General features: G+C 39.4%; 1 protein-coding gene across 2 annotated transcripts in view; it reads right to left on the reverse strand.

Moving 5' to 3' along the window:
• The window catches only part of LOC126484611 (TM2 domain-containing protein almondex), a 138,778-nt gene that overhangs the window by 18,599 nt on the left and 103,229 nt on the right, over positions 1-16,950 (reverse strand). The window contains exons 5-6 of one of the 2 annotated variants that reach the window (XM_050108190.1): positions 15,142-15,240; positions 8,296-8,440 (exon numbers count right to left, since the gene is read on the reverse strand). In XM_050108190.1, coding sequence (XP_049964147.1) covers positions 8,305-8,440; positions 15,142-15,240 — 235 coding nt within the window. In that variant the 3' untranslated portion in view covers positions 8,296-8,304. Of the gene's footprint in view, positions 1-8,295; positions 8,441-15,141; positions 15,286-16,950 lie in introns of both variants that reach the window. The other variant, XM_050108189.1, reaches the window with a different exon arrangement.

The raw sequence follows: 16,950 nt of genomic DNA on the forward strand, positions 1-16,950 counted from the left end.
AAGAGATGTGGTACAGTTTATCTGTGAGTTTCCTTGCGTCACGGGTTGCTGCATCATCAAAACGAAGGCAACGTAATAAAAACAGCAAACGTTTCAAGGGCATAGTTGCCCTAAAAATTGGTCTACCAGTGCCGTTTGTAGCATATAAACCATTCAGATCTTCGTTGTTTGACTTGAAGGCTCCCCACAAATAACAAAGACCTATGACAGCTTTTATTTCAGTACTGTCTGTTAGATTTGAAAAAGAATTCTTTTTTGACTCAGGTGGCAATGACATAATCTTTTCATTGGTTCTGAGTACTACCTCTGCAATCATTTCTTTGCTGAAAAGTAGTTCCCAAAATGCTAGAGGGGTCTTTTCTGTTACCTGTCTAGCTGCATTACGTATGCCAGGAAAGTGAATTGGAGCAATGATGTTGGTTTGAGAGGTTCTTCCACGTATGCTGGGTGTTGTTGACCACTTGAATCTGTTTCTTCCATAGATATAATTAGTTCCAGATTGTTCGTTGTTACTGTCTCCATCATCACTTTCATCACTTCCAGTTTCATGTTCACTAATTTCATAGTCACTGTCGCTTCCACTTATGTCTTCAATATCACTGTCCAATGGTTCGTTCAGATTATCTGTAGTATCTTCCTCGCTCATTTTTCTGAAGCACTACACCGTAAATCCAAGATACCGGAAATAATGCCACGAAAAGAAAACTTTCACTAACGGTACACCTGGGTCCACGGGACCCGATCACCTTTATAGAAACAAAACTAACAAAGAAACGCCTGCAACAATGTTGTGGGCTGGTAGCCAGTTGATTGTTAGGAGAGTACAGGGAGAGGGAAGTCAGTGCTACCACACACATCACGGAGCTGGAAAAAAGAAATTTCGCTCGGGTCCCTGGGACCCAGGTGTACCAGTTACGGGTTAAGTTCGCAATACTGACCAGTTGTCTATTAAAGTGGTTTCCACACCAACCTCATATGTCTGGCAAATGGTTCATAACCTTTTGCTCCAATTGTCTATTCTGGGATACTCAGCTGAATTTCAGCTTGATACTGGGGCTGGAGTCTTGTTGATCAATTTCACTATGTATCGTGAGCATCACAGCCCAAGGGCCCCCCCCCCCTCCTCCCTGCCCATTAAAAGCAGTTAACATGACAGTAGACTCCTACAGTTGCCAACTAATTCCGTTGAAGGGTCAACTGGTTGTGGCAGCAAAATATAAGAATGCGGAGCACTGAGTAATATTATTAGTTGTTGATTCTGCTTTGTTGTCAACTATTTTTGGATTTGGCATATTTGCAACATTTGAGTCCCAAACTGTTGATTACGTTAATTTTGTATCACCAATAATTCCTTTTGATGACCTTGAGTTACTTTTGGAGTCCTGTACTCAGTTGTTTGAGCCAATGTTGGCTAAAGCATCTGATTTTCTGGCCTACATTCAGCTTAAGCTGTCAGCGTCCCCCTAAGTTTTGCCATTTGCCAGTTGGTAAAGTGTATGTTTTTGCACGCCATGGCAAGTATTTAGAAGATGTCATAAGTAAGGAGGGCATTAAACCACTTGATAACTACATTGCAGCAATCGATAAATTGCCCAACCCTTGGAACTTCAAGGAGCTGCAGTTGCTCCTTGGCATGGTGAACTATTATTACAAATTCATACCAAATGTATCAGAGGTCTCATACCCTCTATGTCAGCTTCATAAGAAAGGTGTGAAATATGTTTGGTCACACACTTTTCAGGAAGCTTTTCTGTGGCTAAAACATTGTTTATGCTCTGCCTTTTGTCTTGCTTCTTTTCATCAGAAGAAAGGCTTAATTCTGAAATATTATGGAAAAGACAGTTGGTATAGGAACAACAAAAGGGCTGTCAGAAAGTAAGCTTCTGGTCAACATGACCTTAGCTTAATAGCTTAATTACTGGCTACTGATACATTGCAGTATGGGTTTGGAGCCATACTGTCCCACGGAAATCTATACTGACCAGAACAATTTATTGTGTTGTATGTAAGACCCTCCTGTCCACCCATAAGAATTACAGGGTGTATCTGCGGACAAGGAGAAAAAAATCCCAGTTTTCCCCAGATTTCTCGGTTAAAACGCACTTTTTCCCACGTAAAAACATACTTCTTCCAACATGAAAAATACACTTTTCCCATGATAAGTGACAGTATACTTTCCCTCAGAGTAGTAAAAATATAAATCCTTCAAATGGTAAACATTTTATACACCAGTGTGAAACTTTAGAGAGCGAAAAAAGCTTTGGCAAGATCTGTGACGTGCAGCAACATTTATGGTGCATACTGTCATATTACGAAACACTGCATATTTTTGTATTCATATTACGAAAGTATAGATTCGAAACAGCACATTAGTTTTTGAAGCATTGAAATCGAGATTAAAATGCGCTTTTGTAAGCCACTCATAGCTCATGTCACGTGATCTCGCCAGCCAATGACGGTAAATATTCAGAGCACAGAACACGTGACATCAGCCAATAACAACTTCACTATTAGGTAGTGTGAACACACAAATAGGGAAAGTTAAGGGTTTAAATTAATGTACATAGTGTAAATACAAGAAAACCTTAGCTTTCACAAATAAGATTGATCTTTTTTAGCATGTGTTAAACTTTAAGATACATCATAGAATTGTGCCAGCAACATTTTGAATAATGATCTTAATTTCTGGCCTTCTTGGCTCGAAATTCTAGTCCTCAAGAGTGAAATGGTCTGTGATTTAAGAAATTCATTGCACATTCACACATGTAACATAATTCACTTGTGTAAAAGGAAATTTACTTTGAAACTAATGCTTTTCAAAGCACCATTTGCAATATTTTCCCACGATCTGTTAGAAATAGCTTTGTTTCAGCAGTTGCCAGAGAGCGCCAGAAAACAGGCATCACTGTGCCTGGACAGCTACAACGATGTAAGAAGCCCATATGTTTGTACATACATAGTAGTAAGAGATCTTACCAGACATCATTTTTAAAAAAACACTCCAAGAGCATTGGAATTTTGTAAACCATGCTAATATGCATAATTTGGTGTTAAGTGCACACTCATATGTCCAGATTCACAATGAAGTAGGCCCCACCCGTTTCCAGGATGCAAATTTTTTTAGAGTACCTGTACTGTATTATCTCATCTTTGGCTCTTTATTACAGCATAATACCATACGTGCCAGAAGATGAAAATGTGCAACAGAAATTCAGGGTACACCTGAAAAACTAGCCAATAGTGCGGAGTGAAACACTTTCTTTCTAATAAATTGACTACCTCTGGGGAAAAGATTACTAAAAGTCACATTTATTTAGCAAACCGACAACAATAACTTCATTGTTTTGCTAAGTGACTGACTGCCAAAAATGTGGAAATGAAATAAAATCACAAAACTGAAACTAATAATGTATGTTAGCCTTCCGCATTTATGTGCATGTTTTTTAATTCACTTCATAGCTCCCAACCACAGAAATCTGTTTTGTTTTCGTTTGATGTAAGAAGTGTAAATGAAGAGGAAACAGCAAAGTCATTAAACTTAAACATGGCTTACAAGGAGACTAAGTCCCTCTCCACTACAACTCAGACTGCTATGTGCAAGCACGAATCCAGCAGCTTGGGCATACCAGAAAAATTTTTCCGGGTAGTATCTGGCTGCTTGCTGGTACTGCTGACACAACTAACAGCTACACTTCAAGTAGCCGGAAGCGGGAGAAAGTACTGCCCATAAACAACTCAACTGTGCAAGCACGTGAGCCCGTGGGAAACTGCTCAAACAAACATAACATAAAAAGTTGTGACATCACGCTTGTCGGCAGTAGTTTATTGTTACGAAGTATTCCATAGTCTTTGTCCTAAAGCCTTTGACACATTTTGCTGTTTTATCAGTTCTTACCAGTCAAAATTACAAAAATTTAACTGATGACTAAAACAATGAAAAATTCCTGGAATTTAAAAAATTCCTAGAATTTAAAAAATTCTAGGGATTTTCCTGGTTTTTTCCTGGATGAAAAAATTCCTGGATTTTTCCCGGAGCATATGCATCCTGAACCACTCCCAGATTGAGAAACAGACAAAGGCTATGGTGTTTGGTGTTAAAAAGTTTCACATTTTCCTGTATTGCTCCAAATTTCACTTGGGTGTGGATCATAATCCATTGGCACTGCTGTTTGATCCCAAGGCCAAATTCCTGGACAAGAAGGCTCACAGACTACAGCATTGGGCACTATTTCTCAGCAATTAATTTCATGATGTCCATTTTCAGTTCATAGCACAGCAGGCTAATGCTGATGCATTGTACAGGTTGCCCATGGGTCCCAATACTCAGTTTGATAGGGAAGACATTGTTTGTTTCAAGATAGACGATGCATTAGAAACAATGCTGCAAGAATTTCCCATTGTCAACAAAGAAGTAGCAGCAGCCACAAATTGCAAACCAGTGTCATGAGGGTGACACGTAAGCATTCCTAAGGACGCCCATCCCAATTTTCTAGCTTCAAAGTACGAATGAGTGGCTCAACGTGCATCAGGGAGTGATGTTGCTTACAAGCCTGTTCACAGAACCAAGGCCCCTACATAGAAATTTTTGCCATTGCCTCAACCGTGGGATGGGGAAGACCTGGATTTTGCCAGCCCATTTCTTGACTAAATGTGGTTGATACTGTTGGATATCCTGTCCAACTTCTCCTATATAGCACGGATATCCACTACAACATGAACATCATTCATCAAGGTGCTTATGACCACATTTGCAATAGAGGATGTGCCACCCACTTCAACCACACTGGCCTCCAATAATGGCCCCCTTTCACAGCTTCTGAGTTTCAGAAATTCTGTTGCCTCAATGGTATCCAGCACCTGACCAATGTTCCTTTCCATCCATCAACTGACTCAAGAGGCAGAGTGGATGGTTAGGACTAAAATGAGGATGGCAGTGCAAACCATGCTGAGAGATGATGCTTTTTTGCACTTCTTAGCCATGTACCGACCACCCTAGTAAATGGGTGTAGTCCGGCAGAGCTGGTGCATGGACAACTGCCCTGTATGCTGTCAGCTCTCTTACGGCCCCTCCCCAGCAGTCACATTCCACATGGATGTGTTTGTGTCGGGCCGCACATTTGGCCAGTGGGTGTTGACTGAGGTGGGCCGACGGGGTTACAGCCCAACACAGAGGCCGACAAATTCTTTTTACGTTATGGTCAGAGACAATAGGTATACAAGATGTACGAATCGATTACAACCATAACATGAGCATCGCCAGCTGCCAACCTAAGGAGCCAACTTGGAGTCTAAAACATGTATGGATGACATCAGTACTTCCCCACAATATATAAGGCAAGACTCGCCATACCCACACCACGTTTATCACTTAAGCTCATGGCAGTGCTAGTCTTCCACAGGGCAAGAAGGACACCACAGGAGACTGAGGTGTTCCCTCTGACACCAGCTCAGCAGACTGCTGAACATGGCGAAGGAGAGTTGCATTTTGCTCCCCCTTGACCTCAGCAGCCGTACCTGGTGAATTCCTGGCTCGGCTTCTGGCATCTCTCTCTTTTCCCTTCCTAAGGCTTTAAGCCACAGATCTGGGCAATATTGTCCTCACCTATCCATTAAAGGAGGAAGGGATTTCGTATTTGCGCCTGCAGATAATACCATGGCAAGGAATGACACAGAACCAATGATGCTGGCAGCCAGCAAACTGATCACAGTGGTCACCAAGATGGCACGCCCACACTGTGAGGGTTAGAAAGTGCTTCAGGTGATGAGGCAAGATGGTAAGGTGCCCACAGACTAAATTCACTTGAGTGTTTGCTAGTTTAGAAGCCAGATCTGCTAATATTTTGCCACACAAAGTTGGTTGCTTGTTTAGGGGTGTCTGTCTCTCTTGTTTTTCTCTTGACAAATTACATGTCCTGTTCAGGTTTCTGGCTCGTGTATGGTTTCAATTGGTTTAGTTCTTCAGACGTTAAAAGAATCACTGTTGACATCCTGTATGATGTCGAGTATGGCCCTCTTAAACCAATCAATTCCACATTCACATGCCAGCTGTGGGATTCCTAGCCAACATGAGCAGTGAGGTTGTAGAGTTATAAACCACAGTACTCATAGACCAAATGCTGACACTGTAAAATTCTGACTTGTTGGTAATCATTCCTCCTCCTCCTCCTCTTCCTAACAAACAACCAAAATTCAAATACTGAATGAAAAACTGGCTGTGTAATCTTCCCCTACATTAACAAAGTAGATGACATTATTCCCACCTACTTTTTGCGGTTGTGCTGCAATGCTAATCATTTGCTTATCCAAGCATGCAGTACACTTAAAGCCTCATTGATGCTTGTTGCATGTAAGCTTCATTATGTTGCAATTGTAATGGCTGAACTTTAGAATCTAATGACACCCCACCAGATTCTGTTGCCTTTCCTCTATCAACAGTTTGTTTCCACATTCTATGCTTAATTCTATATTGGTCATTTTTGCATCAATACAATGGTCACAAGTAGAAAATGATGGAATATTCTTTGGTGAAACAGTTTCCATTTTGGTGCAACCATGGACTGTGTTCCATTCACTGCTTTTACATATGGCTAAAACCTTTTAGAAATTTTTAACAGCATTTTAGAATTATTTTTTAACAACCCCGTAGATATGACCTTGCTTTTGAATTCAGTGAACACTTGCTGCATAGCTTGCTTTATGCTTGTTTTGATTTTGTTCAACTTTAGTTTGTCAACAAGGGTTCACTTAGTTTGAATCTGCTATACAGCTCACATAGCATTTTTAGTAACTTGCTAATATGCAGGGTGTACATAAAGTTCGGGAACACATTCAATTATTTATTGCACAAGAACTAAACATTGTACAGATATCATACATATTGCATTTTGAAAAGAAACTCTAAAAGCTTTTTTTACAAACATTCGATATGTGAACCAGGAGTGGCCTGGCAGGCATCAATACAGTAATCGAATTCTTGCCATACCTGTCCCAGCATGGCATCACTGACTGTGGTAGTCGCTTCCCGTATTCACTCCCAGAGCTCTGCTACATCACGTGGTAGAGGCGGTTCATACACCAGATCTTTAATGTGTCCCCACAGAAAAAAGTCACACGGAGTGAGATCTGGTGATCAGGGAGGCCACGTCGAAATCCAACACACAGAAAGCTCGCTCCGCACCTGAACTTGTCAGTTTGCGACTAGCGCTGACTATCGGCAAATTACCAAACTACGCTGTGGTGGCATACATGGGGGGGGGGGGGGGGGGGGGGAGATTAAATTTCAGGGTTTCTCTTCAAAATGACATATATATGATATCTGTACAATGTTTGGTTCTTGTGCAATAAATAATTGAAAGTGTTCCCAGACTTTAAGTACACTCTGTATTTATACAACCACAGTGTGTTCTTGCCGAGCCACACAATCTACCACAGCAACAACGTATCTAGCATGTAACCTACATCTGAATTTCTGCCACTGATCGTCCACATTCTCTTTTCAGAGCTGATATTTGCTGGTGACTACCCCAGTCAAGTCTAGTGACTTTCCCATTGAACATGTTAAGCATAAATATCTTTCTAACTTCTTTAACTTTCTGTTCAACATCACTCACAAATGGTGATTTAGTAACATTGTAGTTAAGTTATTCCCATATCTATACACATCAAATCAAAAAGGTTGGGCCTGTTAATTGGCAACAGATCTAACAACTTTCCTTTGGGGCCAGCTGTTTCACTAACTGCACTAAATCATTTTCAAAAAATAAGTTTAGAACAACATTGCAAAATTTTTTGTCCCTGCCTCCCAATCTAAATGCACACATCTTCCAGTTTGAAGAACAGAAAAGCCACATGAAAGGAGGAGCTGCTTCTGACGTGAGGATGTTACCCATAACTCATGAACCACAATCAGAGTGGGCAAGTGACACATCAACAGTAAAATATGAGGACACCACTGCCAATCAGTTTCTGTAAAAGTGATTTTAAATATGTATGGCTTTGAAAATGCTGTAAAGTGCCCTACAGGTTAATCACACAGATTTTGTATGGTTTACTAGCACATTAAAATAAAAACAGCAATATACAAAAAATTAAAAATGAGGGCAGGAAACCACTCATATGCAAATGAATACTAATACTAGAAAAAGAACAAATCCAGCACTATTTTCTAATTTCATGCGTCACTCATCATTCAACTGCACATGAGTGGTATCTGTCCTATTCTTTTGTTTTCTGTTCCCATCTTGAAATTTCCATCATTGTAATAAATATGCCAATATTTATTTTAAATTATCTCACCTGCAAGTGTTATATATAGAGAGAACCATCATCTGGACCTAAGTAATGTAATGATATTAGAATCACATCAATCAATGTCCATACTCCAAGTCCTCCAAAACTGAACAATTTACCAATGCCTTCCTGCCAATGACCAAGATAAAACCTGGAAATAAAAAGAACAAATGACTTCACAGAAATTAGTTTGATGAGAGTGCTATTACAGGACTCTCTTTACAGTTTGTTGTAAACCCAACAGACCACATTTCAAAGTTGTGATGTAAAGAATGGAAAGCAATTGCTCTTGCTTTTCTGTGCTTCAATTAACAAATCAATGGTAAATAATTTGGGATAGGTTACTTTTTGTAGTCATATTTCTACCTTGCTGAAGAATGATGTTCGAATTTAGTATTTAATTTAATTTAATAAAATTGCAGCCAAATAGCCATATACAGTTACTTTGCTTAACATTTTACATTTACATTTTACATTTTTGCATATTCATTTATCGATTTCACTCTTTTTACTGCACAGTTCGATGTGATTTTGATCACAGGCTTCGTTACACAGTTCAAATACACATGTTGTGGTTGGGTCTTGATAAGTTTTGTTTTTGCAAATTAGATGATGAAAGCCGTGAATAGAAAGTCTAGTTACGACATGTCACAGCTCGAAATTTGGTGTTGTCCGTGAGCGGTTCGTCATTGCTTCAGTGCCATAGAACTCTGGCCATACTTTTACTCGTTTCTTCTCCGTGATCTTCAGTTGCTTTCTGAAAGCCCTGGTGTGTGGCATCATATATCAAAGTTTGATGTCTTCAATTAGGAATGTCTCTCTCGCTAGCAGGTACACTAGTCTAGATCTTGTTGTCTTTGAGAGACCTAGTGCTCTTTTTAGATAAGTCGATTCCACCTTTTCTAGTGTTTCTAGATTTTTTTCTGTCAGGGGGTCCCATATAACCTCCATCCCATAGGCCAGGATTGGCAAGATTTTTGCATTGAATAATTTCATGGCTGTTTCTAGGCTGAGTAGGCGGATATTTTTGGTGTCCTGTACTGCTATTATTGCTTGGGCTGCACGTTCTGTTGTGTGCTTCATGAAGCATTTGGCTGTTGGTTGCAATCTCACACCTAGGTATTTAAAGTCTGATGAGATTTTTATTTTTTGTCCTCTGAAGTTGATTTCCGCATTCTTGGGCGTTTTGCCTCCTTTTCTGAAAATCTTCAATTCTGTCTTTGTTATGTTTATGTGTAGTTTGTGTTCACTGCACCATTTGTCCATTTTCTCAATGATTTTCTGCAGCTTCTGTATAATTGTTGAAACTATGGCTATGTCGTCAGCATATGCATATACGTATACATCATCTTCATTTTCTCCAATTCGGAGTACTTCGTCAGTGGCAAGAATGTAGAGCAAAGGGCTCATTGGGTCACCCTGTAAGACTCCGTGCAATTGCAGAATGAGGTTCGAAAAAGAGAATGTTACAATTAGGTTTGTTTCTGGTATATATTTACATATGCTGAATAATTTGAAGAGACAATGATAGCTATAACAACACAAGTGATGGTACATGCAGGGGTGTTAGTGCACACTCCATAAATCGTTGCCCCATGTTGGAGAAGCAGTCAGCCCTGGAGTAAGAGCCACAGAATGCAATATGGAAAGTGACTACAGTGAATAAAATAATTTGAAATAATGTAATCATTCTGTTGTATTTCCATCTGTTAACTTGACATTGACATTGAGACTGAGAGTTAAGTAGTTACTGAAATGTATTGTGTAAACACATGTTTGTATGAAGAGTTACTGTATTTTAGAGCAAGACTATTTGGCACATTGGTTAAGAAGTGGCATGTTTACTCACAATTAGATATTGTGCTAGATTCTTGACTGCCAGCATTTACTGCCAAATATGAAGATGAAATTTAAGCTTTACCCATGGGCAAGCAGAAAGGTGAACTTAAATCATAATCGGCGATCACCGCTCGAGCGAAAATCAAACTTCTACAAAACTAATTGTTAAAAATGGGATCATTACATTAGCAATCTTAGTTCAGATAATTTATTATGCTATAGCTTGCTAGTGCTGCTAGGGTTATACAATTAAATATTAACAATTTGTAGCTCCATATTATTATATAACATGGAGAGCTGCATCAAACCAGTCTCAGGACTGAAGACGACAACAACAACAACAACAACAACAACAACATTATTGTACTTTCATATAATTGTAGGTGATGTAGTAGTTGTATACTAACTGTATTGCAGGTTCATCACCTGCTTTCCATTTTGTAAATGTACTTTAAGTATATCTTTACCAATTCACTGTAAGATATGGCTACGTATTATGACGGAATTCAGAAACCTAATGGATGTACTGTCCACTGTGTCATTTATCCAGGTGATCTATGACCTTTCTTTTTAACACTCTCCAACATATTTCTCTCTCCAACCTGAGGAGGAACTCTTGGAGTTCCAAAAGCTAGGTAGTGTGTCACTTTTATATGTTTCTATCAGCAGTACTACATATTTCACTTCCTGAAGGTAAGTAATGGGCAGAGAGACTGTTTCAAGTTTAAAACTTCTGATTTATCTGTTCTGTACTTTGAACTAATTGCTATCGTGTGCATCAATTCATGTTCTCACACAGCATTGTTGTGTATTGCTAATGATGTGCTTCAGTTCCACACAACTAAGAGGGCGTAATCACAAATTTTGAGTAGCTGAGAAAAAGTTTAATTTATAACACAAACGGATGTGAGATGAACACATGAATTGGAAGGCAAAGGTTGTGCGTCAAAGCATGATTCACCATGTAATTATGGTAACAAAGCTGCTTTTTCGATAAAATTTTCTTCGGTTCCTTGCTGCGTAAATTCACAGTGTATACATGATGTTTAGGAAGGTATACCTTTCCGGGAACACACTATGAATTGCTGTAGTAAGAAACTCCAAATTTTTTTATTGTTTTAACATGTTACAAAGACATTCACTTGCACTGTTCTGCTCTCAGTTTTGTCAGGCCCTTGAAAGTAAGATCACAAATTAAATGGATTTGTAAAGCAGAAAATTGAAGTATAAAGATTTATGAACAACAACTTCAGATGGAGAAAAATTACGACACCAGCAAAAGTAACAAAAAGAAAATGACAAAAGAAAGTTGTCATAAATACTTCCACAAAATTCCATATATCTCATTGGGTGTTTGAAATTCCCACTGTCAACTGCGACAAACATTTCCAACTGCATGTAGAAGGATGCCTGAACAAACTGAAGGGATTCTTTCAATATTGATCAGCATCCTGTAACAATGTGATAATTTACTTTCTCTTGAGTTGTTGGAACTTGTTCACAGACTTCATCATCTAGCTCCCCAGAGAATAAAAGTTGAGTTGCGTCAAATTAGGTGAACATGCAGGCCAACTAATAACATCTTTTAGTCCTAGCCAGCAACCACAAAAGATGTGGGAGAGTGATTTTCTAGCCACAAGCAAGTAATTAGTGAGAAACCCATTATCCTGGTACCCAATACATCTACATATTTCAGATACTACACTACTGGCCATTAAAATTGCTACACTAAGAAGAAAAGCAGATGATAAATGGGTATTCATCGGACAAATATATTATACTAGAACTGACATGTGATTACATTTTCACGCAATTTGGGTGCATAGATCCTGAGAAATCAGTACCCAGAATAACCACCTCTGGCCGTAATAACAGCCTTGATACGCCTGTGCATTGAGTCAAACAGAGCTTGGATGGCGTGTACAGGTACAGCTGCCCATGCAGCTTCAACACGATACCATAGTTCATCAAGATTAGTGACTGGCGTATTGTGACGAGCCAGTTGCTCGGCCACCATTGACCAGACATTTTCAATTGGTGAAAGATCTGGAGAATGTGCTGGCCAGGGCAGTAGTCAAACATTTTCTGCATCGAGAAAGGCCCATACAGGACCTGCAACACGCAGTCGTGCATTATCCTGCTGAAATGTAGGGTTTCGCAGGGATCGAATGAAGGGTAGAGCCACGGGTCGTAACACATCTGAAATGTAACGTCCACTGTTCAAAGTGCTGTCAATGCGAACAAGAGGTGACCGAGATGTGTAACCAATGGCACCCCATACCATCGTGCCACGTGATAAGCCAGTATGGCGATGACGAATACACACTTCCAATGTGGTTACACCGCGATAGTGCCAAACACGGATGTGACCATCATGATGCTGTAAACAGAACCTGTATTCATTCGAAAAAATGGCGTTTTGCGATTCGTGCATCTAGGTTTGTCGTTGAGTACACCATCGCAGGCACTCCTGTCTGTGATGCAGCGTCAAGGGTAACCGCAGCCATGGTCTCCGAGCTGATAGTCCATGCTGCTGCAAATATCGTCGAATTGTTCGTACAGTTGGTTGTTGTCTTGCAAATGTCCCCATCTGTTGACTCGGGGATCGAGACGTGGCTGCACGATCCGTTACAGCCATGTCGATAAGATGCCTGTCATCTCGACTGTTAGTGATACGAGGCTATTGGGATCCAGCACGGTGTTCTGTATTACTCTCCTGAACCCATCAATTCCATATTCTGCTAACAGTCATTGGATCTCGACCAACGCAAGCAGTAATGTCGCGATACGATAAACCACAATCACGATAGGCTACAATCCGACCTTTATCAAAGTCAGAAACGTGATGGTACGCATTTCCCCTCCTTACACGAGGCATCACACCAACGTTTCACCAGGCAACGCCGGTCAACTGCTGTTTGTGTATGAGAAATCAGTTGGAAACTTTCCTCATGACAGCATGCTGTAGGTGTCGCCACCGGCGCCAACCTTGTGTGAATGCTCTGAGAAGCTAATCATATGCATATCACAGCAACTTTTTCCTGTCGGTTAAATTTTGCGTCTGTAGCATATCATCTTCGTGGTGCAGCAATTTTAATGGCCAGTAGTGTATCTAGCAGCCTTTGTTAAATGTGCCACTCAATGCCTCCTCTATGTGGTGAGTAGCAATCTATCCTTTTCATACTGTTGTTACTGAAGCTCATACTGGCATCTCTATAATTAATATAGTAATGGCAAACGATTATGTTGACCTTACAACTAAATTGGGTGAAAACAAAATTAAAATGTTTCAAATGGTCCAGAAGCATTTACGGTGAACAGCTTTCCTGAATTACCTTGTACGTTCCACAGTATGAATGGATCTAAAACAAAGATTTATTAAAGACTGCTTTAAGACAAAACAATGTACTGATGCCACAACAGTGTCCAATCCACCAAAATCTTTCTTGCTACACAGATGACACTCATGCTTTTATTTCGAGTTTTATATATGATAAATCAAATTCCTACTGAGCACTCTGTGTTATTTGAAAGATACTTCCAAAGTTCCTAGTTTTATTACTGGAATTTTAGCGTAAGTCATCCTTGACTGACGCATTCACTCATGAACTCTAGTCAATTAGATGTAGCTTGTATAGAGGTACCTATCAACATTAATCTGAAAATGTATCCTATTGAATTTCAAACTGATATGCTTAACAACTCTGTCACAGAAGCATTTGTGATGAAACTGGAAAACAACAGTCTGTTTATCAGTCATGTGTGCTATCTTCATCAGGTCACTGCTCATTGTCAACCCCAACCAGAAACTGCATTAAGCGTAATTAACTATCACTACCTAGTTCTCTTCTGTGAAACCCTTATTCAAACCATTAATCAGTGCAGTACGACCAGTTAGTTTTGCAGCTTTTTAAAAATAGAGGTGACCTAATATCCAAGCCCAGTGTTAGTGTTAAATGATTCAGAGGCTACCTTATGTCCAAGATAAGTATTTAAAACAGCATTTGTTTATAGTTATATGTTTAGCAATTCTATCAGTCAAAGTGAGTACAGAACTGATGAACTTAACATCTGAGTGGCTATGTTTGTCAGAGCCACATTCCCATACTACTAGATAATTTAAAGCAAATAAATTATTTAAACACCCTTAACCAAGGATAGGTCTTACTTCTCATCATATTCAATGGCTGAAGATGTGTCACAGGAAATCTAAATATAAATGTCTGTCAATGACCATCATTTTCATACAGTTAATGAACAGAACTTTTGAGTAAAGAGAAGATAAATTCTTAACAAGCTTATAAAATCTTAAATTTTAAGTTCATGTAATTAAAAGTTTTTTAATGTATACATATTAGGTCAAATATGGAAATTATATTTATTTTGAAGAAAACTTTGATATCTGTTGCTGCAAGAAAAGGAATAGATTCTGCGGTGTGTATGATTAAATGCCCAATTAAGGCACTTTTAACTATACAAAATTATTAACAATATGAAGTAAAAATGGAGTTCCTTGGAGATGATGTAAAAGTGAGCTTTGACTGTGACAACTACAGAAATCAGCAGTGTACTCACTGAAGAAAGAGCAGAGCATTAAGTTGCATTTATTTCAAGCAATATTTGAAGGTGTAATGACAGATATTTTTCTCTGAAGAAGTAGTGTACCACTGGCACTGCAGTACAGAAAAGACTAAAATTGTAATGACTCAGTAATACAGTTTAATAATCTGCTTTAAAGTTCTCAATCACAGACTGATGTATCATTCTGTACATAATCAGTACCACTTTGTTTGATACAACACAGCCTGCCACCCCCACCCCAGGAGAGAGAGACCCCTCGCTACCACCCACCTGTGTAGTGAATGGTTGCCATTACTTCTTCCACTGTTTGTATTCCATACTGGATTTTCCAATATTTTTTTTATTTTTAAAAATAAATATATACAAGCAAAATACTCAAAATATGTTACTTCCGTATAATGGTCTACACCTGTAAAATGTCGCAATACTTACCTGTCTGCTCCAAATCCTCCCAATGTTATGCTCAGCAGAAGAGCAGTGGACCATCGATATCCTCCTGTCCAGTTACATGGGACATTCTTCTCAAAGTTTCTGTTCCCAAAACATATTATATCACTATTTACTGAGCAGTTGGTCCTGGAGATAAATATATGGAAACACATTTAAGAATGACGTACTAATATAAAATACTATTTTTATTACATGATTTAACATACAATGCAAGACACAACATAGCTACACGTGAGTAAAACAAAATGATGAAACAATTAAATGCCAAAAATTCTTCACTGTGGCTCTATTTAGATTAAACCTCATCTGAAATGGAAAATACAACTAGTTAATTTATATTTGAACTGTGTCTCAGGACCCAGCAGAAATAATTTTTACATTGTTATATAAAACAATATTATATTCTCTGTATTGCATGTTTATGGGTGTCCACGATCATGCATGTTGAAGTAAATGCTTGTACATGCTTAAAACTATTACTGGCATCAATCCACTGAATCTATGCACACTCACTGCTGTCATATTACAAAAGTGCTTGTCAATGGACTTTTGTGAGAGTTGTGTTAGTAATATACCTTCACACTGCCATTACTGCTGCTGTCATCTGATATTTTTTTGAATTTTGCCAGTAGAGCTGCAGGGATGCAGGAGAGACAGTGCCAGCAGCAACAACACTAACAGCTGTTTGTGTTTGTACAGAGTCTTTAGTGTTTTTTCACGAGCTTCTGTCAATTTTAGTAGTAGGTGGATAGGAGGTGTGGATGCAGGAGGAGTTGGTCACATTTTGTGAACAGCTGAAGATGCTGCTGGCCATGAGCAACTGTCTATAGACAGCTATGTCTGGATGCAGAGGCATTGGAGAAGCTGATGCACTGCTTGGAACATTTCATGTGTTGACTACTTTGCCCATGGGTTCTGGTGCTGAGGTCCTTCCAGCGTACCTGGCGCAGGGGAGTTTTGCTCACCACACAGTGTGTGGCAGACTGTAGCCCATTCATGTCTCTTGAGGCGGAGGGTGAATGTGAGGAGTGGACCACTCCTTCAGCAAGATCCTAGCAGGCATATAGGGTAGTGTTTGCTAGTTACCAGGAGCTCCAATTAGGTGCATCATTGAGTCCCTTAGGAAACTAACCCCCGTGGCTAGAAAGAGTCCAATGTGCACTCAGCATGTCAGCCTGTGTGTCTCATCTGATCTGCAGCTATCAAGAGTGCACTCATATGCAAGGTTTGGATTACGTCTAAACCAAAGATGCCTCTTTACTACTGCAAGCAGTGCTTACAATTTGCAGTATTGTACCAGAATTGATGGGGATCCTTAGTTGGCATGTCTCAGTGGCAGGTCTCAGGCAGAGGCTCCGTCAATTCTGTGATGGTATTGGATGCAGATTTTTGGACTTGCATTATGGAGTGGAGAATTGTAGGATTTCCCTTGATAGGTCAGCGATGTACTACATCAGGGTGTACACGGGGATAAGGAAAAAAAAATTCACGGATTTTCCCCAGACCTCTCAGTTAAAAATACATTTTCTCCCAGGTGAAAATACACTTTTTCCATAGTAAGTGACAGTATACTTTCTGTCGAAACTGTAAAACTTATCAATCCTTTGAATGGATATGGTTTTATACAGCAGCATATAATTTTCCGGTACTATAGAAAACGAAACTCAGGGGAAAATAGCATGTTTTGGAAAGATCTTTGATGTGCAGCAACACATATGCTGTTTATTTTTGTATTACGAAACTATAAATTCGAATTCCACCGACAGGAAAAGTTAATGGTTTAAGTTAATA

The sequence above is a fragment of the Schistocerca serialis genome, chromosome 6 (genome assembly GCF_023864345.2).
Source record: "Schistocerca serialis cubense isolate TAMUIC-IGC-003099 chromosome 6, iqSchSeri2.2, whole genome shotgun sequence".
Lineage (NCBI taxonomy): Eukaryota > Metazoa > Arthropoda > Insecta > Orthoptera > Acrididae > Schistocerca > Schistocerca serialis.